Source organism: Ostrinia furnacalis, unplaced genomic scaffold, assembly GCF_004193835.3.
Source record: "Ostrinia furnacalis isolate ACB-3 unplaced genomic scaffold, ASM419383v2 OfSCF5073, whole genome shotgun sequence".
Classification (NCBI taxonomy): domain Eukaryota; kingdom Metazoa; phylum Arthropoda; class Insecta; order Lepidoptera; family Crambidae; genus Ostrinia; species Ostrinia furnacalis.
The window spans coordinates 36,078-63,221 of NW_021135312.1; the positions used below are offsets into that span (position 1 = coordinate 36,078).

Here is a 27,144-nt window from a genome sequence, read left to right on the forward strand (position 1 = left end):
TTCTCGAATTTAAGCTACAAGAGGTTTCTAACTTTAGTTAAAATCATATACATAAAATCTTTTAGGATCCTTATGCCCGTTTTCACCATCAATCCCAAATTTTTAAGTGACCCCGGCAACAGATATTTTGTTTTCATAGGAGTCGCTTAAAAATTAGGGTATGATAGTGAAATGGGCATTAGCCTAGGCGCAGACCATCGATTTTTCGTCGGCTGATAGTTTAGTCGGGCAGTTAATCAGTATGGGCAATGGAAGTGCGCACATTACACCGATTTGATTTGACCGATTCTTCATAAAAATTAAAATCGGACCCAACTAGTTATCGGCCTACTAAAAATCGGTGGTCTGCGCCTAGTCTTAGTTTCCCAATTCTATAGTATGGTAACTTACTATTTAATAATATATTCAATTAAAATTAAAGGCTTAAGTCATCTGTTAATGGCTTAACTCGTTTTTCGTGCATAAATAAAGCTTAAATTAAGTCTCGCCTAAACAGAAAATACAAGAACATTTGCCATTGTTAAAACAACTGTTGATTCTATTATTTCAAAGATAGGATATTGTTACAAAGGAATTAGACTCAAGCTCGACTTCTAATTGATTGTAAATACTTAAAATGTCGGGTAAGTAATGAATGTGATTTATTTGACGTTCCCGAGACAGCCGTGACTGGGAACTGTTTTGAAATCAGTACTATTAATGAAGGAGTAGGTAATTTATTATTTTTTTAATTTATAAGAAGTGCTGCAACAAGCTCAGTCATGTAATACATGTAGCTTTATATTAGAAACGCTTTAGTGGCAATTCACTAAAATTGTGCAACGTTCGTAAGTAAGTACATAGCCAAAGCCATCCTTGTTCTTACTATATTACCTACTATTTGGTAGCATTTATCTCAAGAATCTCTGTGCTTTTCAAAGCACATAACGGTCTCGGTTAACATTAAGCATTTGGCCTCAGCTTGGTTTGATAATATGGTAGAGGCCTCCAGCTTTGTTAATAAGAGGCAGAAGCTTGGCAACTTGCCTTATAGAAATAACAAAAGTAATCAAAACAAAACAATTTTCTGGAATGGTGATACAAAGACCGAATTGGAAATAACTTAGATGTATTTAATGTAAATATAATTTACTCATGAAGGGAATATCTGGTGAAGGTCGCGGGAGGTGCCTGGATGCGGGCAGTGCAGGACCGGTCTTTATGGAAAACCTTGAGGTCTTTGTCCAGCAGTGGACGTCTTTCAGCTGAAACGAACGAGGGGAATATAGTCTCTCACCCCAACTTATAGTACCTAGTTCAGATAGGTAAGAAGGACGTGTATTCTGTATTTTTTATTTATTTATGGTAGTTTGAAGACAATGGGGCATATATTCAGCAGTGGAATCCTGAACTCAGAGCCAAGCCACTAAACTTCCGAGTTTCACGGAGGATTTATAGGAGCCCTTCGATCATGCCCTTAGGGCTCTTTCAAATTACACCTTTTGAGGACGTCAGTCGTGCGTTTGCAAGACCACACACTAACTATTGGTAATTGTCATCCAACTGTCATACATTTTCCATGACTGTGTGGTCCTGCAAACGGACGACTAACGACCTGCAGAAAACGTCTCATTTCAATCATCGACTACAAAGAAGCCTTAGGAGCATTGTTTAACTATTTTTCATTTGCTCTGCTCATATTGTAAATTTCTCAAATCGGACCAGTAGTTCAAACAAACAAACTGTTCAGCTTTATAATATTAGTATAAATAGTATAGATATGTGATTATTATAGCCAATTTCCTACCCAATCTCAACTCACGATTTTAATTTGATATTTTAAGGCTTAATATTTTGATAATTAAATTAAGAAAAACACTCGAGTTTTAAGCCTATTTTCATTAATACCGGCATAAGACTATTATTATTATTACTAGCTTTCAGCCCGCGGCTTCGCCCGCGTGGAATTTTGTCTGTCACAGAAAAACTTTATCGCGCGCGTCCCTGTTTCAACAACCGAGATAAAAACTATCCTATGTTCTTTCCCGGGACTCAAACTATCTCTATGCCAAATTTCATCAAAATCGGTTGCGAGGTTTAAGCGGGAAAGCGTAACAGACAGACAGACAGACAGACAGACAGACAGACAGACAGACAGACAGACAGACAGAGTCACTTTCGCATTTATAATATGGGATTGGTTTTTGGGCCTTTATTTGCGCCAACTCGACCAGGTTTGATCTATTGTGGCAGCCCTTGTCTTTAAAGTTCACTGCTTAGTCCCGTTGAGTCTATAAATTTCCAGATTCTTTGGAGCGTGATATCTGCTATCTCATCCGGGTGCATGATGTGTCGTCCGAGATGGATACTTCTTTTGGCATAAGACTAAGTGATTTTTGTACGCCTATACGTTGTGAAATAAACACCAATTAATAAATAATTCTAATTTACCTGAACAGGAGTTAATTGTCATGGCAACTCACGAGCAACAGATAATCCCCTCAAATTAACGTGGCAACAGATAACGCGGTGTCCTAAGTCAGCGACGAGCGCGACACGACGCGCGACACGACACGCGCGACAAGACGCGCGACGCGACGCTACGCTAAAGGTAGCCTTTCGAACTAAGCGTCACAGACGCAGCGTCTTTAGCTTTGGTCTTAAAGATAGCCTTTCGAAGCGAGTTAGGCCTCAGCCTCGAACTTAGCGGGCAGCGGGGCGGCGGCGGCGGCGGCGGCGGCGCGGGAGCGGCAGGATCTTATGCGTAAAATCAAATAGACCGGTTCTCGAAAACAGCGGCGCGGCAGCGGCGCCAGAGCGGGCAACGAGCGGGCAGCGGCGAGGGAGCGGGCAACGAGCGGGCAGCGCACTCCTTCTTTTGCCCACAATAAATCGAGCGTTAGGAATAAATTTGAATCGAAATAAAATTGTCGCCGTTGTTCAGACATTTCGTTTGCGAATAAAAACAAATATCTCGACAACACAACCCTGATCACAACACTTCGCCGCTAAAGCGCCGCGCGAGCTGCCCGCTTATTTCGAGAACGGGTCTGCGTTGCCGCTCCCGCCCCGCTGCCCGCTAAGTTCGAGGCTGAGGCCTAAGTGACGCGGCGTTGGTGACACAAGACCAAAGCTAAAGACGCTGCGTCTGTGACGCTTAGTTCGAAAGGCTACCTTAAAAGCGATCGAACCAATGGAATGGAACCCCGCGCCCCACTGGACTATTATGGTGAACCCACGCATAACAATTTAGCTTACCAAGAGGGGTTAACGGGACTAATTTATGCAATCAAATTACTTACTAATTTTATTTTGGAAAGGAAAATGATTAAATGACATCCCAAGCCTACTCCACCTTCACTGGTTGGATATAATATGGTTGGTAATTTGTTATTGCACAAACTACTAATACTCCCGTTAGCCCCTCGTACTAAGCTAAATATGCTTGTATCACGAGTGAGCTCAACACAGTAGTCGAGCGGCGGCAGGGACCGAACCCGCGTTCCCCGGATCACGAGTCGGCCAGTCCGACCCCTTCGGCTCTCGTGGCTTCTAAGTCGATTCTGACTCTAAGGAAGTTGCAGTGGTGGGAATGAGATTGTTGAGATTTGATCGGGATGGGATTTATTTATTTAAACTTTAATGCCATGTACGTACACATAATTATTAGTACATAAGAAACTCAATACCATTGGGCATTGGAGATTAGTTCCGTTTATCCCTTGCTTGCGGCCTAAGAGCCAGTATGCGACGTATCATCGTGTACCTCAGATCATAGAAGGGATTTGTTTTTACACATTTCAATGTGTGCGTGGGAGCTGTGGTGGGGAAAATGTGGCGACACTGGTACTCGTTGTAGTTACGCAAGAGTTCATATATATTCCCTTCTATCATCTGAGTCGTGTACCGTCGCGTAACACAGCATCGCGTCGCGCTCGTCACTGACTTAGGACACCGCGTTAGGTTCGAACTAAAGTATCGGGAATCCGGGTAGAGCTTCAATCCGACTCTTGTCCGATTTTCGACTATCCGGACGCTTTCAAGGAGCAGTCATTGTGAAGATTTAACGAGCGTAATTTCGACGAAGAGAGCTGCCTAATCGCTTGTTATTTAGAACGTTAAATTATCTATGTATTTGCCATATTATACGTTTAAGAATGATCTCAATATTAATTTGAGCAAGTGATTTTTTAATTTGCACTAGGCAGCATAATCACAATTTTTGTTGCAAAAAAGTCTTATCTCCTATATTTATTTATCCACAATGATTATTTTAATCAAACGAACTAATCATAACCAGATTAAAAAAACTCATTAATACTGAAGTGTCAGTTAAGTAAAATGAAATGCTTAAAGCTTAAATAATGAAGATTTTTTTCCATACAAATGCCATAAAATTTTCAGTCACAAAGGTTTGAAATAACAAAAGACGATTCATGGGTTTTAGGGCGTTTTAATGCACAATTTTCTGCTCATCATTCTTGTCAAAAGAGAAACGGAACAATGAAAGAAAAGTACCAGTAAGGGTGTATTTTACAGAGTGTCCCAGAATGGGTGAATCAAACTCCTAGGGGAGGTAGCTCTACTAATGTACTATCCCTAAAAATATGAAACAAAATTGTTGAGTTCGGATGTTTTTTTTTAATAAAGTGCTCTAAACTTTGTTTTCAAAAGTTTGTTTACGGATAAACGAAGCGATCATGTACAATCAATATTAGTAAGAAAAAAGTACAAATAAACTCCAAACGCAGCAATTATAGCCAGATACTTTGGCAAAGCTGATTTATTTTCACTTTTCCAAAAAAACATTTTTTTTTGTGTCCTTATGCGCTTTATTTTTTTCATAATATGTTTTAGGGATAGTACATAAGTAGTGCTACCTCCCCTAGCAGTTTGATTCACCCATTCTGGGACACCCTGTCTAGAACCCTATAGAACCGGTCTCTTTAAGGCTGCATGTCGGGTATCATTTCTAATCAGCGGATAAATCTATTAAAATTATCATAAACAAGGTTATCTTTGCTTTAATGTATTCTGGGTCATCTGCTAAACCGAAAAATACATACTTAATGATAATAGCACAGAACCTAAATGTATTTATTCTATGTGACTTAGATATATTTTTTCTGAGAGAATTGAACTTAGTATTTTAGCAAAAAAGACTGACAGCTGTAGCACGAATTACTAATAACTCACAGATGACTTTTTTATGTGACTAGTGGCAATCGAGCAGACGGATCACCTAATGGTAAGTGATTACCGTAACATAATTCTTACATGAAATATAAAAAAATACACAAAGGAATTTACAGTCTTTGAAGTTACACTTTGTAGTGACCACATACACATTTCGTTTAATTTAATAAGTTTTTATTTAATAACAACTATAATATTATATCGAGCTTAACTTACCAATAATAATTAACTAATTATGTATAATTTAACCTAACTCTATAAACGTGTTAAATTCATTTATTATTGTATAATTCAGAAACTTTAACTTCATAATTTTGTGATGTTCTTGAATGCATTTTTGTATTAATTTCAAAATGAACGCTCCTAGAGACATATCAGTTTTTTGACAGCTCATGTCACGAATGACTTCCTTTTTTTATCCCGCGCTCTGCGCGCTGCTGTGTATTGTTGGTCTGCAACTGTGCAAGAATAAACTAATTTATCAAAACTTTAGTCCGTGTAATTTATATGGTGACAGATTTCCCATAACTTAACCCTTAGAATGCTCAAATACACACCCAAAGTTATTAAGTCACCTCAACAGTCAAAATAATAGAGCCAGTGATCTCCTGGAGCCGTTCCCAGAACGCCAGAATTGCCAGATCCGGCAAAATCAAAGGCAAGCGCGTGCCAACTACGCCGATGACGCGTGAAATTGATCCGTGGCCGTTTAGCCAACAATATCATAGGGGCAAAGTTAAGATAGAACAGCCAGGCGTTGACGATTTAATTAATGAAGCAGCAGTCAGTGGCACAGTGTTCACAGTGTTAAAAATCTACGATTGAGCTAAAAAAAATTAGAAAAAATAAGCCTTAACCAGATAGCCAGTTCCTATGTGGTTCAGGATTCTGGGAGGAGCTTGCTTCTACCTTGGGCCTGATAATTACTTTCCATCAGGCAAAATGAATCTAAAATTCACAACTGAACAGCCGAGTGAGAGGTGTTTATCAGTGTTCACTGGTAATTAGGTGTTCATCATCAGTGTGTGCTATTAACACTCAGGGTTCATCCTATCTAATAAGACACCAAGCTTTAATTTACATAAGCACGCCAGTTTTACTTGTGCTAGGGACCACCGCTTTTTGTCTTCCGATAGTTGGGTCGGGCTGTTAATCAGTATGGACATGTATGAAAGTGCGCACATTACATCGATTTGGTATCGGCCGATTCTTCATACAAATTAGAATCAGGTCCCACTATCGACCAACTAAAAATCAGTGGTCTGCGCCTAGGCTTACTTCTACGCCTATTTTTAACTAAGACACAGATCGCCCTAAGCAAATGTGGTGTAAAAAAGGGTGGTCTGTTCTCCCTAGGCTTTGTAAGCCCTTCGCTATATTGCGTTGATTGATGATAAAGGGCGATAATTATAATAAATACACACTTGATTGATCTTATTCCAATATGGAATAATATCTTGTATGGAAACTCCAGTTAATCAGAAAGGTTTGAATAACATTCCTATGTGAAACATAGTTGTTATTGGAAATGAACCGTCAGATATTGATGCTCAATTGGACAAAAGGTTCACAGTTCCAATCTAACTTCACCTTAGATAGGTATCTAGTACATAGATAGATAATGGAGCTAATAATACAATAGTAATTGAACATTGGGCTTAGAATGTTCACAATTGTATCTACAGGGTGTTTCTTGTAAGGTGTCAAGCCGAAGGCAGGTGATAGGTGAGGACTAGACCTATCGATTTCACCCCCATGTATGTTCTACGATTTTTCATAGTTTAGAATTTATCGTTAATTTTGTGATTTTTTCAAATTGTATGACCCAGTAGGCTTTAAATTTTTTTATCTTTTTTTTGGGTCGACTTTTCTCAGATTTCTTTTTTTTGACAGATTCCCTATTAATTGCAGATTTTTGAAAAAAATGATCAACTTCCTATCTTTGATGCAAGATACAAATTTTTTGCTAGAAACATAAAAAAATATGCTTTTAGCGGAACATCCTAAAATTTTCAACTTAAAAGTTAAAAAAAAAAAAGAAATTCCATAGGTCCAAAATAATTTTAAAAACTGCGCAGTTTTCTGAACTTTCATAATAACACAAAAAAATTTAAGTTGAAAATTTTAGAATGTTCCGCTAAAAACATATTTTTAATGTTTCTAGCAAAAATTTTGTATCTTGCATCAAAGATAGGAAGTTGATCATTTTTTTCAAAAATCTGCAATTAATAGGGAATCTGTCAAAAAAAAGAAATCTGAGAAAAGTCGACCCAAAAAAATGATAAAAAAATTTAAAGTTTACTGGGTCATACAATTTGAAAAAATCACAAAATTAACGATAACTTCTAAACTATGAAAAATCGTAGAACATACATGGGGGTGAAATCGATAGGTCTAGTCCTCACCTATCACCTGCCTTCGGCTTGACACCTTACAAGAAACACCCTGTATAATATAGATTGCTTCAGACATTCCTCTCTCTTGGGTGGTCTCAAATTAATTTAGTATTATCCAGTTTTTAGACACATACGAGTAGGTTGGTAGCATAAATTACAATAAAATTGAAAGCATCATTCAGACTATTGTTTTCGCAAAAGCCTTTTTAAAAAAAATCTTATAAATAAGATGCTGTCATGTCAACAAAAAAAAAACACATTTAATTCATAAAAAAATATTCAAACTGAATTTCAAGATGCCTTGCTATTAAAAAATTAAGGCTATTTTAGCCTACAAGTAAAAGAACACCCCCTAAGTTTTATACTCATACGCACACTTTAAAATGTCTTAACTTTATAACTTGGTCTATAAAAATCTGCAAAAGTGCAGTTTATATTTTAAATAGCCTGTCGTGAAGATTTAACACTTTGTTAGAGTTAAATTGAAAAGATCCGTCACGGTGAGTTCACGAGTAAGCAGGAGTTGGTGCGTTGGTGGAGGAAAACAAACAAGAAACTCTAAGGCTGATTTGCACCACCACTAACGTTATCCGGTGTTTTTTGTATGGAGTTTGACAGATTTTTTATGTTCGTCAAAGTTAAAGTAAGATGGCGCAACCCAGCCTAAAAGGCAATCAAGGTCTAGCAAAATAAATAAAAAATATGCTCAGACCCTTAGACCTGACCGTGAGTTCTATAAAGTGACGAGAATGTGTGTGTTTTCATACTGAATCACAATGAAATTAAGTAGTTGTCAAGATCTGAGTTGCAAAAGCGTTGGGAGTTGATTTATTTGTATATCTCAAAGCATCTCCTTCCTGATACAACCAAATAGAGTATCCTACTACATCCTGATCCCATCTGAAAACTTACTGAAAGTCAACAATGGCTGCTTGATATAGTAAAACTCACACCTAAGCCTAGCCGTAGATTATAGACTTTTATGTCCGTTTTCACCATCAATTCCTAAATTTTAAGTGACCCCTATGAAAACAAAATTCCTGATATGTTACCATTATTGGGGTCACTTAAAAATTAGGAATTAGATTGATGGTGAAAACGGGCATAAGTCGGCCAATAGTTGGGTCGGGATGTTAATCAGTATGGACATGTATGAAAGTGCGCACATTGGTATCGGCCAATTCTTCATACAAATTAGAATCGGGCCCAACTATCGCCCTAAAAGTCTTTAGTCTGCAGGGGGTCTAATCTATATTATTCTATACTATTAATGTTATAAATGCGAAAGTAACTCTGTCTGTATGTCTGTCTTGCTTTCACGCCTAAACCACTGAAGCGATTTTGATGAAATTTGGCATAGAGAGAGTTTGAGTCCCAGGAAAGGACATAGGATAGTTTTATCCCGGTTTTTGAAACGGGACCGTGCGCGATAAAGTATTTCTGTGACAGACAAAATTCCACGCGGGCGAAGCCGCGGGCGGAAAGCTAGTACTTGTAATAAGTGCATTTACAATGCATACTCCCAGTCGAAGTTCCTTCATACAGTCGATCGCTCATAAACAATCTTTTTGTAAGATCGATCTTATAGCAACTACATAAGACTTTACAGTGTTTAGCTTTAAGGATCGTCTGTACATACAATATTAGGGCTCTCCTACACACAGAGAAGCCAATATTAGCCGGATATTGCAGCGGTTTGCGTTGGCAGCAGCGACCTCGATTGCAAACTTCCAATGTGCATCGCACCCATTGCTGTGTTTTCAACAGTATATTCCACAAGCATTATAATAAACATTCAATGGAAAAGTGATTGATTTAAAAGACGGGAGTATTTTGACTTGGAACGTTACAATTATTCTGTGGTAATACTAAGATTATAGGTTGTTGACTGCAAAGACCAATTTTGAAGTTAATAAGACATGCGGCTTTAGTTTGTGTAGAGTTAAAATTGCTGTGGTCTTCGATCACGTACCTACTAATTGGGTAACTTAATAATAGAATGACTTTAATAAACTTGAAGTTATTTACAATAATCTTAGCCAATCGAAACATAGTTTGTACTTAAATAACTATTAAAACCACAGAACATACGAATAAGTTTGTGTGAGTGAATGTTTACTAACTCTATAAACGCAAAAAACTACTGAACTAATTATCATGAAACTTTATATTAAAGAATTGTTGTTTATAATATCAGAATGATAATACTTAGTAATTAATTAGGTAACTTTACAACTATCTGGAATTAATTGACCAAATTACAGCGACAAGTCAAATAAGCTGGTCTTTCTGAGACAAACTGAATTTCGCGCGGGCAATAGCTAGTAGGTATCTTGATACTTCTGGACAAGTAATTTGACTTAAAACTCACGTAGAGTACTTAGACTCTCGATCTTTATCTAACCATGAGACAGCTTCAGTTTTAATGTAGTTTTAGAAACGTGACGTCTACTTACACGTATGCATCAAAGTACGGTTTACAGCTCATCAGACTCTACATTTGTTGCATTCATCATCATCATCATTTCAGCCGCAGGACGTCCACTGCTGAACATAGGCCTCCCCCAATGACTCACATCGCACGGTTGGTAGCGGCCTGAATCCAACGCCTTCTTGCTACCTTTAACAGGTCGTCGGTCCACCTTGTGGGTGGACGTCTCACACTGCGTTTTCCGGTACGTGGCGTGGCCTCCACTCCAGAACCTTGTTTGTATTATAGGTACAAGCACTATTAAGATAAGATGCCTTGTTCGTCGTCTGTATATAAAAATAAACTTTTTATCACCAAGATATACCAAAACCTGACTCATTCAATTCCCCGACTGGCAATAAAGTTTATGGCTTCACGAATGCAGTTCTAGTAAACATTCATAGATCTACGCAAATGCATCGCCAGTATGCAAAGCGCTTGTATGACGTCATAGTTTAGATTTATCGATTTGAAGTTCGAGTAAGGGGAATTATTTAAATATACGCACGTTTCCTATGAAGTCTGGAACGGGATGTATCGTTATCGCAAATTATAGGGAAACGGGACTATTCCCATCTCTCGTTCCCACCGCTGCAACTCCTGTGTAGCCCAGGCCAGGATCGCTTAAAAAAATTATAGGGAAGCATTTTCCTTGATGTTCATTTTAAATTTGTTCGTTTCAGATAAAGTTCACTGCTGGACAAAGGCCTTCCCCAAGGATTTCCACAACGGTCTTGCGAGCTTGCATCCAGGTTCTTCCCACCCAAAGGTTCTTATGGGGACATCCCGTTTTTTTGCACCTACTGTATGTTTTGCAGGATCCCGGTTATTAGTTTACGTACTTAGGTATTTAAATCCCGTTTGCAGTGTTCCTCAAAAACCGATACGTTCGAATTATTATTTGTTATTCGGTTTTGTCATTAAACTGGGCCCGTTAAAAACAAGATCCAGTTTAATTACTAGTATGTTTAATAGAAAGTGTTCCCACTAACAGCTTCCTGTAATACATTCTTTGCAAACAACTGTATTTATCAAAAACGGGATACTACCGTGTCAATACACAAATCCAGTTTTGCTAGATCTAATAATGCAGAATGTCATAAAACTGGATCGGGTAAATTCCTTGTGGTATTAATTTATTAAACCAACATAAAAAAGGGTAAAGCTAATAACAGAGGCGTGAAGCGTGATCATTTTCCAATATGCAATTATCTGGAACCAGTTAAACAAGAATTCAATGTCAAGTCCATCTCGAATAGCACTGACTATAATAATAATTGGTCACAGAAATAAAATAAACTATAACCCAGTCGATTAACTGCGCACCTGGACGCCGTGACGTCACATCGACGCTCTGGAATAGACGGGGAGACATGTGCGCAGTCAACTAGTTCGAGTTGTAAAATAAAAGTGTTTACTTAAATTATGTGTTCATACATGAAATGATTAACGAATTTAAAATGAATTTTGGCATTCATATTGAAATTGAAACAGAAGCAAAAACTTTGCAATAAAAATTGAATTGTTAAAATAGATGATATAATTCTGAAAAGAGAACATTATGAATATTCATAATCATGAAGAAACGGTGTTTCTAAATACATTACTTCACATTGGACACACTGTGATAAAACTTCTATGACAGAACAAAATTGCCACGACTTATGGTGAGTCAAGGACCCAATTGGCACAGTACACATTGGTTGTATTTGTGAAATTGTGTACTAAATAAAGACGCTATAATATTATCAGATTTTGATGATGACACAGAAGATTCAGATGACTTTAAAAAATAATATTGTTAATAACTTACAATGTCCTCAATGTAAACAATTCGCAATTAATAGATTGGAAAAACCCACATTAGTTAGTTATAGTAAACATTAATTTAACTATGAAAATAAATCATGAAAACGGAAAACGTGCGCCTTTATGAAATTCGAAGAGTCATCATTTAAATGTAAATATAAGAACTTTATATAAATTACACCTCATAAACCTAATGTCGTTCATTTTCCTTATTTATTGGTCTGTAATCAAAATGTTGGGGTAAAAATAGAACCGTTTGATGAATAGGATTCTTAGAAATAAATATTCTCCTTATCAATATGACTTGTGGGTTCGGATTATAAAAATAATATCATTCTCTTTATTATTTGGTATCTGTTGCCGTAACTTTTGACGAGCGGAAATCATTTTCCAGTCAACCAGGGCCGCATCTACCATATGGCTTTTTAGGCTTCAGCCCAGGGCACCGTGAATTCAAGGGGCCCAGCTAAGTCAAGTCAAAGTCAAAAATAGGTGATAATGTGAAAGTGTATAGTAGGTGGACCCCTAAGCAGTAATAGCCCAGGATCCCCTAAACTCACGATCCGGCCCTGCAATCAACTATGCCCTCTAATCAATATTGGCTACATGCAATCACATTTTTTTCACTAGAGAGATGGAGATGTTCTGGTGAAGATCGCGGGAAGCACAGGATCAGTCGTTGCCAAAATCCTTAGAGAACAAAGATAGATAGTTAGATAAACACTTTATTATACACCACACAAAACAAGTAAGTTTGTCTAGCCATGGACGTTTTCAATTCAGAAGGATAAATCAGTAGGGGCCAGCGAAATCTCACAGAATCTAGCAGAATCGGGCAAAAAACATCATTTGAATAGGGCCGAACTATCGGCCGACTAAAAGTCTTTAGTCTGCAGGGAGTCTAATCTATACTATTCTAATACTATTATATTTATTAATATTATAAATGCGAAACTAACTTTGTCTGTCTGTCTTGCTTTCACGCCTAAACCACTGAAGTGATTTTGATTAAATTTGGCATAGAGATAAACAATCAGTAGTGAAGGCCAGCGAAATCTCGCAGAATCTAACAGAATCTGGCAAAAATCTCGAAGAACTCTTAGTTGCTGAATCATGTCCGTCATCCGTAGACACACCTTCTAGCGTTTGACAGATCATTTTTACTTTTTAAAGAATCTTACCATTAAATCCCAAAAACCATGACGACATACATTTTGTATACAACACAAAACCCAACGTCACTCATGATTGCACGAATCAATGACCAGCAATCAAGACCTCTCAGCGTATACTAAAGAGGTACTTGTGTCGATAACGGAAGAGGTCAAGTAACACTGGGCAGACACTACGTCATGATAATGATCCTCGTATTGGCTAAGACTGGACATACTAAAATTTTATAGTAATGCTATGACAATGCCACGCTGAATTTTGGAAATCACACAACACAGTGTCTCAGTTCCATTATAATATTTTCTCAAACATTTCACTAAAAATGTTACCTATAATAAGGCTGAGTTGCACCACCTAACTTTGAAAGTAACTATAGCGGTAACCAGTGTATTTTGTATGGAGTTTGACAGATATTTGACGTTTGTCAAAGTTAAAGTGAGATGGTGCAACCCAGCCTAGTGTTTTTGCAATTTCTAATGTTATGTTCTAAAATGTATTAATATTTTTTTTAAGTAAAAAAAAAATGTAAAAGTCAACTTAGTCCGAATATAAACAAATCTTATCAGTTGAAATCATCAGACTACATAGTACCTACATAAATTTTTGTATTAAAAAGCTTATTCCACTACCTTAAGATCCCATTGGGATTCGAACTCGCAAGCAGGTCGTTATTAGTATGAAGATGTTATACTACTCACACTTTACTGTGGCCTGATCGAGCAGAGGTCGAGCCGTGACGTCACCATCGTGAATGGGAGGAACCTCATGACGTTTCGAATGGATGGGTTTTTACGCGTAGAGTTAAAAAGATTATAGAAGATACAACAATATTACTCGTAAGTAGTTTATCGGTTGCAGTTAATTATAACTGCGGTTAGAAATAAATATTATTCATGTTCTATGACAGGTCTATGAACTATGATTAATTTTAAAGCGTGGGAGAATATGGCGAGCATTGTAAACAAAGTAGAGTTCAATTTATTTGTAATCCCTAATTATTTTAAGAAGGTAGATAAGTTGAGTAGGTTGCTTTACATAAAATATTTTGAGGTACACTAAGTATTTCTAATGTTTATTATTTTTACTAAGTTTGTTTTTGTTGTAAGTAGAAAAATTATAATTATATTTTCCAATTAGACACACAATCTAGTTGAAATTTCTGATTAATCCTAAACTAATAAAATAGAACACACTACAATCCGTAATTATTTTATTTTTTCACTTTATTTATAATTTAGTTGTAGATTAATTAGGCGGTTTTGAACTAAACCATATTATTATAAATCCATAATTGGAAGTAGGTACTAGAAGTTCTTAGTACCTTGGATTGGAAGTACCTATCTATTTAAATAATGCCTAGCTCTGATTATTAAGTGCTGCGAGTTAAGTATAATTTAAAATAAATTCACAGAGCAAGTTATCAATAAAATAATACTGAACTCTACGTTGCAAATTTCCCGGTGCCCGCTCTATCACTATCAGGTCTGCGGGCGCGCATCGTTTTTGCATAAATACTGACGGCGCGTTGTACTGGCATGCATTCAACACGCAACGTCCAAAGTGAACCAACGATTCAGTTACTTTACGCGGCAATATCCCAGTTTTAATCAGGTAAATATATTTTCTATTTAATCGTAGTACCTACCTATTACCTAACATTTATTGTACGAACTTAAAGAAAATATTTTAAAATTGTTTTTTCTCTCTTTCAAATTTTCTTTTAGTATCTCAACGTATAATTTTCCCAAAGCATATAAGCATTAAATTGAACTGTATTAAATTTTTGTTAATATTAACGAAGAAAACGTAGTCAACTTTAGTATTTTTAATTTTCCAAATTTTTTGCTTCATTGTATAAATAAATAAATGTCACAATAGTGACAGAAATTGAGTAAATTTAACACCCTCAGAAGCCTTTTTGTACAATGCTTAAGAATAGATAACAGTTAGTGAAAAACGTTTCACTATAACTGTCAGACATCGCTCGTTTAGTGCGACTTTAAAACTGCATGTTACAATGTTCTTTTGTTTCGCAGACAATGGCAACGTACACAATCGCCGTGGTTCTTGCCCTAATGGCCACTTTAGTGCAAGCTCAGCGACCGTCCTTCGCCGGCACAAGATCCATTGGATTTCCACAAATAGAAGCCGATACTCAACTACTATCAAACAGATTTGGAGAAGATGAACCGGTACCTATAGAAGCTAAAGGGGACAGGGTATTGATAAATACTATAGAAAAAATGCCGGTGGAGAGCCGACCTTTTTGGTACATCAACGCTGTGCAGTACGACTCGCTCAGAAACAAACCTCAGACCTGGCCACTGAAGAGGAACAGCTTCGTTGACAAATAAAAAACAAATTTCGAAAATCGAACGTGAACCAAATTAAAAAATTTGTTTATTTATTTTAATTGAGTTATGTTACATTGTATAGTTTCGATATTGTGAACTGTGATATTTTTGAATTTGAGTGTGTAATTTTAGTTATAAGAAGGGAAATTGCCTATTAGTTAGTCCCTTCTAGTCCTGTTGGCATTTATTAAAAATAAATTATTTTGTTAAGAATGTACTTGTTTTGATTGTTTATATTTTACACTTTCCGCCTTAGGAGTTGTGATTTCCCTGGTGAAAGTCACACTTGAATGACTAGACATTTTCTGGGCAATCTCGCTCTACCATAGATCACAGGATTTTAATAATACCTAGGTACCTAAAACAAGCAATTTATTATTAAAAACAAATCAATGACAGAAGTTGCAACATTGCTTTTTTGAGCTAAATTCGTAGCACCGAGGTTTGTGACCAACAGATTTTCATCATCTGAAGTCAGTACCTGTAATGTTAGGGAAATGTCGAACCTACGAGTAAAGGTGATTTCTGTGTATGTACTTAAATGAACATTTCTTAACTTTAGCCACCTATTAAATCATCAGCATACTCTGAATTTTCAATAATTAATAGCTTTACCTACAAAGTAATAAATAGGTAGGAACTTGCATACTGATACAAATAATGCGATTTTGTTTAAGATTTGATGACATATTAAGGAAGGACAAGTAAAACCTGCTGGACTTTATATTGTGAGTGCCGACCACATCAAAGTGAGGCGACCCGAAAACTCGTGTTGCACTTTCCACTTCAGAACTTTCAGGGCCCAGAACGTCTCTATATTGTTGTCAACAGCATATTATCAAGCTAAATACTGTAATACCGTTCTTATGTAATGGTGATAGGTGCTATCTTTAAACAAGCATGTAAATAAAGTACCTACTGAACCTTCTCAATGGATGGTTATCTTACATCGCTAGGAGCTCCCAAAGGAAGAATCCTGAAATACTTTTACCATAGGGATATACAATTATTTTTCTATGAGTAGGTACTAATATTCCACATAGGAATCAAACATACAACAAGTCATTAAGCTACTCTAAGGGTGGGTTGCACCATCTTACTTTAACTTTAACAAACTTCATAAATCTGACAAAATCCATACAAAAAGCACCGGTTATCGTCCAAAGTTACGGTCAAAGTTAGGTGGTGTAACTCAGCATTAGATAGTAGATTTAAGCCCGGTTTCTGAAATATGCCAATATTTGCCAGCTTGAGCTTGTTCATCTTCTACTCAAAGATGAATTTACTATAAAAAGTTCATATCTCAAGCCAAAAATCTTAATTCAGAAAACGGTCAGAGTCTAAACATATACTCTGGACTACTAAAATAACAATACAATCAAAGGTTAAACCATAGTTAGACCGATAAGAATCAATTTATGCGGCTGAGTCATAGCTACGTAGGCAATAAAGCACTGTTGCAAAATGGGATCTATTACAACTACCTAACAAGCGATAGCTTGAAGTAGGGATGTTATGGATATGTAGTTTCGGTTATGGATACGGTTACGAATATAGGAATAATAGGTTTGGAATAATTTATACCGGTTTCGGTGACGGTTACGGATATTTTTTTATTTCGGATATCCGAAAGTTTCGGTTACGGTTGCGGATATCTGTGCTTTAGAATGCAATTTGCAATAGCTGTCCAACACGGTTCATTCATGGCCGCACACTTTACATTGAATAAAAAGTAATAAAAAAATAAAAATTGATATTCGATGGCATTATAAAGCTAAACCAGGCTGTTAGATCCGAAACAATCCGAAACTTTTGAATCGGTTACGGTTACGGTTTCGGATATTACACATTTCGGACATTTTTATTAAAAAAAAATTAAAAAACTTAGGCTGGGTTGCACCAACTTACTTTGACTTTAACAAATGTCAAAAATTTGTCAAACTCCATACAAAATACACCGGTTATCTTTATAGTCACGGTTAAAGTTAGGTGGTGCAACTCAGTCTTAGTTTTTTTGTCCATTTTAAAGGTCCCATAATAATAGAAAAAGTTACGAAAAATCACATTATGGATTAAGACGAAAATTTATTCCAGAAAGAAGAACCTAATTTAATCCAACCTCCTGCAACAAATGATATTTTTAATCAGAATGAAGACCAAAAAAGAAGACCTTGACATTAATGACATAAACAAAATACACGCGATAAATCACTACTACCAATGATGACGACACAAACTTACGTCACCGTTCTGTGGGCTTGGCACGACCGACCAGATTTTACTGATACTGCATTAGAACCGGTCAGTTCATGAGCAAAGGTCAATATTATCTTGACCAGATCAATAAGACACTTTGATTAGTAATAAAATACTCCTCTAGAAAGATCAAGTTACAAAAGCCAATGTAACACGTCATCGAATGCGTTCGAAGTATCGACTCGAAGATGGGTTTTTACGCAGACTTTGAAAGATAACAGACACGGGCGTTACTCACTACTTATTTGTATGAAAAACTTATTACGGAAATAACGGGAAAGATTACATGAAGCGAATACAAATTAACTGTAATTTTGACACAAATAGTTACCGGAAAAGTATGAATTAACATTTTTGGCGATGAGTTCGTATGTGACGGTTTGACAAAATAGCTACCTCTGATTAATGTTAATGACTACAATACCTACTAGGTGAAAGTATTATGCTTTTTGTCCGTATCCAATTCAAACAATTATGTAGGTATAGGTACCTAGGCGTACCTAGGTACAACCCAATTTTGTTTTAATTTAATTATCGCGAATGAAAATTATAAATACTTCTTTGGTTATTTAAGTAGGATGTAGGTCCTTTTACTTTCTGATACTTAGGTTCCACTCCACACACTGTCATATTTATTGTTCGTTCAACATTTACACATAATTGTCATGTTTTCTCGATTCTGATTAGAATCCAAACTTACAGGTATACTGTTCTACGAATTTCACAAAATTTTATTAAAAACATGAGTTTCCGTCAGCTGTATTCTCTAGCAAGTGCGTCAAAAAAAAAGTATGAAGATTTACAATTTCGGGGCGCTGTACAATTTGTCATACATTAAATGTCATTTTTTATGCAGTGACTAGCGAGTACACCTAACGTAAACTCATGGTAAGCCTAAGCACACAGGTCAGTTTCGTTACGTTACTTATTTCTCAAACTCTACATACGTTCCACACACTATCAAGCTCACTGCTCGTTCAACTTAATACATAAAGATGCCTTCTTGATTCTAATCCAAACTTTAGGATCACTGCTCTACAAATGTAAAAAAAAACTTTCATTCCTAACTTTTACTAAACAAAATAGTATTTTCGTTAGTCACATAAGTACTTTACTTATTTTTCCCTTACTCTACGTAAGTTCCACAACTATCGTGCCCACAGCCCGTATCCGACCAAACATATAATATCTCTATAGCTATCACTTCGCATAAATAGTGATACACGCCGAGCTCGGTACTCAGTTCACTTCAGCGCACAGTGGATCATACTTGGGAACGTGATCTCTAAAATTTAAAAAGGTAAATTAATATTTTATTTTTATACCTTTACCTGATTTTTACTAACTGAATTGAGTGTTAAATTGAAACAGAGCATCCTAATAAATATTATTCCACTTATGCCTGGTTTCTGAAATGAGAATTTTGGTTTATCTTCTAGTTAGGTACCTACATAGTATGAACTTTTTATAATATATGTATTAGAATTAATCTTATTTTATTATACTTGAATAGAAGATGAACATGCTCAAGCTGGAAATCTCAATTTAGAAAGCTGGCCCTAATTAAGGTTTAATTTCAATTATTTATTATGATTCTAAGCCGCCATAAAATTATCTTGAACTATGTGCCCTCCGAACAGCACATACTCGTAGGTACCTAATCATTTTTCTTTTTGGTCAATAAGTTTTAAAGAAGTCTAAATTCTAAAATCTCAATATTTTATCAATTTTGAAACGTATAAGTGTTTCGGCTAGGAATCGAACCCCGAACCTTTGACCTCGAGAGAGTCGCTTTTGCTTTTGGACATGAGACTTTTTTTTATTGAAGTTATTTGTATCAGTATAAAAGATTGTTTCAGTTTTTTACCATTTGCATATCTGAACTAAAAATAACGTTAAACCTGTTTTAAATTAACACACATAGATATAAAAACCTGTTGTTAACTGAATACAAAAGGTCGGTAATAAGGTCTAATTTACTTTTTGTTCACAGATACAATGGCTACATTCACAAACGTGTTGGTGCTCGCAGTTATGATCAGTTTCGTTCAATGTCAGCGGCCGTTTTTCGCTGGGACAAGATCTATTGGATATCCAGATCCAGAACCAGCAACCGCTCAAGGACTATCCAATAGATTTGGAGATGATGACGTCATACCCATTCAAGCTAAAGGAGACAGGCAACTAATAAACACAATCGAACAAATGCCTGTCGATAAGCAACCTTTTTGGTACATCAACGCTGCCCAATACGACGCTCTAAGAAGACAGCCTCAGACCTGGCCGCAAAAAAGTAATAACTTCATCGACAAATAAAAAGAAAACAAATAAAGGAGGAAATCACTTTTAAAATTTTAAATTTCGAGCAACACGGAACGATTTGATGCTCATCGCGGAAGTTTTTATTGTGATTGGTGAAAAAACGTGCTGAATTTGAATTCAAAACATACCGTTCGTTGCCAGAACAAAAAGTGTCAGTGTTGATAAGAATATACTGTACAGTTTTGTTTATCTTTTAGGCATTTCTTGGACTGCAGAATATCGAATGTTTGTGACAACTGTATCAAGTTTTTTTTTATAATAAGTGCAATATTATTTCTGTATTATAAAAACTTTTTTAATTTGTTATTAAGTATTTTAATGTTTATGTTATGCATTTCTATAAAAACCTATTCTTAATTTTTAACCGACTTCATGTAGTCAGTATTATTATTATTTTAGGAAGCATTTATCGCTACAATTAAGTTAATTATAATAAATACGTTTACGTAACCTAAAACTATTTTATTTTTCAATATTTCTGTTTTTCATGGTTACTAATTCCATCAATTGCAGATTTTTTTTGATAATTAAAAAAAGGCTAGTTTAGAGATAAAAAATATTGCGATTAATTTCTCATACACTAAAAGAACTAGACATCTTAAAAAGCTCATAGAGACAATCTTGTAAGAAATCTAATGTCCCGAATAAAATTTATGGCCTTCTGAAGGGTAGAAAACTCGCATTTTTTGTGGTAATCCATCAAATTTAATGGCAACTTGACACCAGGCACCACCGAATCCACCGATCATTTGATATACGTAATATGTAGTTTGATATGATCTACCATTCAAAATAATAGTAAGAAAATACAGTATTGAGACGCCATTTTTTAACCGACTTCAAAAAAGGAGGAGGTTATATGTATGTTCGGCTGTATGTATGTTTTTATTCTATGTATGTTCACCGATTACTCCTTCAATTGTGGACCGATTTTCAAAATTCTTTTTTTGTTCGATAGGGTACACTTCTGAGGTGGCTCCAATAATTAAAACATTTTCACAGCTATTCATTGAATCATTTTGACTTAGCAGAAAGGTCGTTGTGGAAATAATGTACCTACTTGGGGAAGGCCTTTGTTTAGCAGTGGACATCTTTTGGCTGAAGCAATTTTAGAAAATATCTCAGATGTTTATTTCAGTAAATTAACTATGTCAGATGGTAGTTAACATCCTTATATGCAAAGATTAATATAATGCAAAGTTCAAAAGTACAGTAATATTCCATTAACCGTTGCATATAAAACTAGATGCACGATAAACTGCAATCGTCATCCGGATGTAAACCAGTCGAAGTCTCAATAATTATAAACATACATGCGTAGTTATAAATAAAATAATTATGCAAAATTAATTAGACCTTTAAGAAAAGGTTCTATTGTTCCAACTTCACACGAATTTTAGTCTGCACTGCGAAAGTCAAGGTTACAAAGTCGGTGCCTTTTATTAAACTAGCTTTTTCCTGCGGCGTCTCCTGCGTGAAATTTTGTCTGTCACAGAAAATCTAAATCGCGCGCGTCCCTATTTCATAAACTGAGATAAAAACTATCCTATGTCCTTTCCCGGGACTCAGACTATCTCTTTGCCTTTCAACAATATCGGTTCAGTGATTTAGGCGTGAAAGTATGACAGACAGAGTTACTTTCGCATTTATAATATTAGTAGGGATACATAATTTCAGAGATACCTATATGGCAAAAGTCACGCTATACCTAGATTCAGCTGTCTTTATTTGATATCAGATAACTATCTGAAACTTTATCAAAGACCTGCATAACTGGCCCTGAGATAAGTATATTGTGACCACCAGTGAGCGTATAATAAAGTTATGTACGAGTATAATACGAGTATGTTATCTACAATATGCAACTTTACAAAGATACGCCGAGACAAGTCCGTTGCAGGTATACAGACGACTGCACTTCAAGTTAAATACAATGGTATATCATAAGCACCTAGTAATAAAGGTGATTTTACAACAAAACTGTATAATCCGTGCCGTCCGTAGATTCTAAAATATCTTTTGAATAGCCACTTTTGTACTACAACATTTTTGAGACAAAATTGGTAACTGAAAGAATCGTGAAGTCGCGTTTCTTCTCAAGTGCTCTGAAAACTAAAGGCTATTCTGATAGAATAAGGTAGAATTTTGCATAATCGTTCTCGTCTCGTCGATCTTATTTTATAAAATTAAAGCTACATCTTTTATGATGAATGAGAGGCGTCTCTGCTGGAATTATGGAATTATTCCACATGAACGCACACTGGAATTAAAGGTACTTGGATAAGATCTTAATCCATGTTTTTGTTAATGAAAAAGATAGCCTATAGATAGTTGCTATTGAGATCACTGTCGACTGCTGCTTGTGGTGAAACCACTAATAACACCACAAGCTTAGCAGAAATGGTAAAAGTGAATAAAATATAGTAGGTATTTTCTTCTTTTCGTGTCGACAATAAACCTACACAGTGTCAGCCCAAAACTCCGCCACAAGAGTGGCGTTGTCAGTAGCACTCATCAAATCCTCCTGAGTGCAGTTGCTTGAGCACTCAGGGCACGACAGGATTTTAATAATTTTCGAGTTACAGAAATGTCAGCAAGTCCACCTAGAGCTAACGTAAGTAAAACGTATTTCCTATTTTGGATAACAGATGGCGCTGTGCTCTTTTAGCACGCGCTAATATTCATTTTTTGGAATTACCTCTTGGAAATGCATGCACACTAGGTTCAACCACGAGTATATTAGCTAGCTTGAATCTCAATAAATGATGCTATTGCCTGTAAAATAGCTTTCATTATCCCGTGGACATCTGACATCTCCCTATCATACCCCGTACAGATATCCCGGTGTTTTGACTCTCTTTCTTGAGTCCCGACACACGCGGGCGTTTATAGAGCACATCGTCATCATTTTCAGCCATAGGACGTCCACTGCTGAACATATGCCTCCTCCAATGATTTCCACAATGGCCGGTTGGTGGCGGCCTGCATCCAGCGCCTTCCCGCTACCTTTATGAGGTCGTCGGTCCACCTTGTGGGTGGACGTCCTACGGTGCGGTTTCCAGTACGAGGCCTCCACTTCAGAACCTTGCTGCCCAGATAGAGCACCATGCCACAAAACTTAAAATTCTAATTTGGCATCGAAACCAGATACAAATTCCAATATCAGTACTATCCGTATTATGATGATCTTATTGACTTACTTGACTTATGGTCCTATGTCCCCTAGATGGGGCAGAGGGCGTCCACAACAGTCCTCCATCTCGTTCGGTCTTGAGCTTCTCGCTTGATCTCGCTCCAGTGTACCTATTCGGCGAAGGCAGCGGTTGATGAAGACCTGCAGCTGGTGCGAGATAACCTTGGTGACCTTCCACGTTTCACACCCATGATCTTATTAATAAAATTATAATTAGGAGTTTCTTCCTTCCTTTCGTTCAATAATGTATCTGTCAGGTATTCTATTAATAAATCACACAAAAACCAACCACTTAGTAAAAACTAAGTGAGGTCGGAATAATCATTCTAATAATAGCAATAATAGTAAAAACCGTCTACATCTAACAGTTTATTTAAACGAATCAATTACACAAACAACTAACCAACTTATCTAATAAAACGTTTGTTTACAATGACTTGCATTTTACACGCCTTGATGACTCAAACGATGCACCAGTCACTACTCTAGTAAAATCGACCAATGTAAGAAGATCTCTAATTTTTAGGCTCCCAGCACTAAATAGAGACCATTTAGAAATGAGTATTACCACATATTACCTATAGAATTCCAAATTAAGACCTCTTTGCGGTTCCTCTAGCACAGTCTACCAATGTAACAAGTCCTTTGATTGTTAAGGTCTCAGTACTAAAAAGACCTTTTAGGGCTATATTTCACCGGGACACCATGGCGGCGCAACCAGTCGCCGCTACCAACAAAATGTTACAGCTTACAGTTCTATAGAGAGTTACTCACCTGTGGGCTGAGTGTGAGTTTACATCACTAGTGAGCGCGTTTAAAAAAAATATGAAAATTTTAGTTTTTGAAAGTTTCCCGCTAGGGGCGCGGTATAATCCGTCATACATTTAATGTCATTTTTTGCTAGTGAGCGCGTTTGAAAAAAACTCACACTAGGCCCTAAAAGCTGCCGAATACTAGCTGCTTCAAGGTTATTAAACCATTGTTTGTCACCTGTCATCCGCTTTGCAATGGAGAGAAGTCGAAACTTAACTTCGAACTCCTCCTATGTTCTTCTGATTAATTTCGTTGCGGGTCCAATGACAGTTTAACTTTCCCCCGGGACAAACTTAACCTTCACTGGTTGAGTTTTTATTGGCGGTCAAGCTGTAGATCCTGGCTACACAGGAGTTGCAGCGGTGGGAACGAGAGGTGGGTAGCTGCTTTAAGCTGTCCATGTATGGCGGGCCTAAGGATCTTCAAAGATGGTCTCGATTACGTCACATTGTACGTCATAATGATGAATGGAAGACATTTGGGTGTGTTGGGTTTTTACGTCCAATTTTTATTGAATCGTGATTGTTATTTTAATATCTAGGTAGAGGATAATTTAATATTCTAAAGTTTAAAGTGTCATTCAAGCTTTCTTGTTTTTTATGATGGTCATAGATTAATAAAGCCTAGATAGATAGTAAGCGCACGAAAAGTGAGGCAACTTTTAGTAGACCATTCAGAGGTGGAATTGTGTAAAGCAATCGTAATCATTTGACAGTTCATAACGTACGATAAAGTCAGTTAAACAAAGCGTTTGACAGAATAATCGTACGTTATGAACTGTCAAATGAGTACGATTGCTTTACACAATTCCACATCTGGTCCACTTGAAAAATGAAACATTTTTGTTTTAATTAAATGTCTTAGTAGATTATTAAATAATAATAGTAGTAGTATTATTAAATAACAAATAATAACATTTTGTTACGATAAATGTTAAAAAAAACCTCTCGATTACGAATTGAGTTAGGAATGTTTTTGGGGTGAATAAGGAACATAAACGCTCCATCGCTCTTTGGGTGACCTTGAGCCTTCTTATGAGGCCCATAGTAAGCGACCACATCTCAGAGCCATACACCATCACTGGCAACACACACTGGTCAAATACTTTTGACTTGAGACACTGCGGTATTTCGGACGTGAGAATTTCGCGAAGCTTCCCGAACGCTGCCCAGCCGAGTTGGATTCGACGATTAACCTCTTTCTCGAAGTTGGACCTACCTAACTGGACTGTTTGTCCCAGGTATACATAATTGTCAACAACTTCGAGTGTAGTGTCTTCAACCTTCTGGTGAAGGTCGCGGGAAGTACCTGGATGCAAGCGGCGCAGGACCGGTCTTTGTGGAAATCCTTGGGGGAGGCCTTTGTCCAGCAGTGGACGTCTTTCGGCTGAAACGAAGGAACATAAAATTAAAAATTTGTTGTGGGTAGAGTAAGGAACAAAATTGGGTTGAGTAAGGAAAAAATAATGAGTGGGTTGAGTTGTCGTGGGTCGAATACGGAATAACCCAAAAAAGGGTTAAAAAAACGCCTTAATTTAAAAAAATATATAACATTTTGACAATAATGACATAAGATTTTTTTTTCTTTGATTTTGATTTAGATAACGAGTCAAATGAGTTTGACTGTGTGAAACGTGAGATTTTCTATGACTAGCCCAAAATTTAGGTACGCGTAGGAAGACGTACTCGTATATCATTATACATAAGCTAACAGGTACATGATAGTGGCGTATTCAATTAAAATTCAATTAATTATAAGTTTATATGTATATTTCGCCACTCGAGAACTTTCCTGCCCCAACGGCCATCGTCTCTACGAGCTATGTGCCCCGCCCACTGCCACTTGATTTTAGCAATTCTGCGAGCTATGTCGGTTACTTTGGTTCTCCTACGGATCTCCTCCTCGGGCTGGAAAACGTAGCGTGGGCAGGCCTCCTACTAGGTGGACCGACGATCTGGTAAGGGTCGCGGGAAGAGCCTGGATGCGGGCAGCGCAGGACCGTTCATTGTGGAAAACCTTGGGGGAGGCCTTTGTCCAGCAGTGGACGTCATTTGGCTGAAACGAACGATGTATATTTACCTACTACTCAATCCCAATATTTACATTATACGCACCTACTACAACAAATTAATCAAACCAGGTTAATACCTAAACCAAAAGCCAAAATAGTTAGACCTCCAGCTATTTGTCATTAAGTTCATACTACAGGTCAGATTGTGTGGCCATTTTGCCGTATGAGTAAAATGTATTAATTGATACAACTTGTGGGTTTTTACGCAAACTTAAGAATTGATAGAGTCGACTTATTTAACATTAATTCTGAACTTAAAAGTTCATAATAATTTATTGTCGTCAGTTCGTACCAGTGCACATAAAGCCCGCAACACACTATAACAATCAGTTAAATAATATTTAAATATTTTTTCATAATTATACTAATGCCGCTCTACATTTACCTACTTTAATAGTCTCAATCGTTTAAATGACAATACATTTTGTAAATTTTCCATTAATCCCAGAGAAAATACATACTGGACACTGGCAGACTGCCATTATGGTGTCTGCCACAGCGTTTAATCATTGGAAATGTTATTTTTGTATATCTCCAAAATATTGCACATCACTCATTAAACTGGGGAAATTAATTACATTGTAAAACTAATTACCCATTTTAATTAAAACTCCCGCAAAATGCTGGACGTCATCGAACGTGATAGATTGCTGGCGAATGAGTTTCATTACTTAAAACAATTTATCCGCTGTGTAATAAAATTTGCTTTTACAGTCGACCGCACATCATACTGGACATTTTTGATGTAAAATAGCCCCTATCACTAGCACATAAGATACCAAAGTATTTAGTGCTGGTGTTTGTACACAGTGAAATGACGTCACAGGATACCAAATTAGTAAATTGCTCTTATTATAACACCAACTCCATTGCTCATGTAACTCGTTAGTGTTCTGAAAGCAATTTTAATAATAGATAATAAAGTAATTACATTAGATTTAGTCCTTATCAAGTGATTGAATAAAGGCAAATCCCTTAACTACTGATGACTCTTTCGTGAATAATATAAATCATTAGGCAATTCCTTACTTAATTACTTATGACCCTCTCATTAAGTCCATTCTAGCACACTCATAAGTCTACTTAGTGATAGATGGGTCCACGCGTGTATT

At 36.6% G+C, this 27,144-nt stretch overlaps 1 protein-coding gene across 1 annotated transcript; it reads left to right on the top strand.

Moving 5' to 3' along the window:
- The first annotated feature begins 14,528 nt into the window (after positions 1-14,528).
- Positions 14,529-15,402, top strand: LOC114360519 (uncharacterized). Its single transcript, XM_028315246.1, has 2 exons — positions 14,529-14,634; positions 15,060-15,402. The coding sequence occupies exon 2, from the start codon at positions 15,063-15,065 to the stop codon at positions 15,375-15,377; it is 315 nt and encodes a 104-aa protein (XP_028171047.1). The 5' UTR covers positions 14,529-14,634; positions 15,060-15,062; the 3' UTR covers positions 15,378-15,402.
- Positions 15,403-27,144: the final 11,742 nt, after the last annotated feature.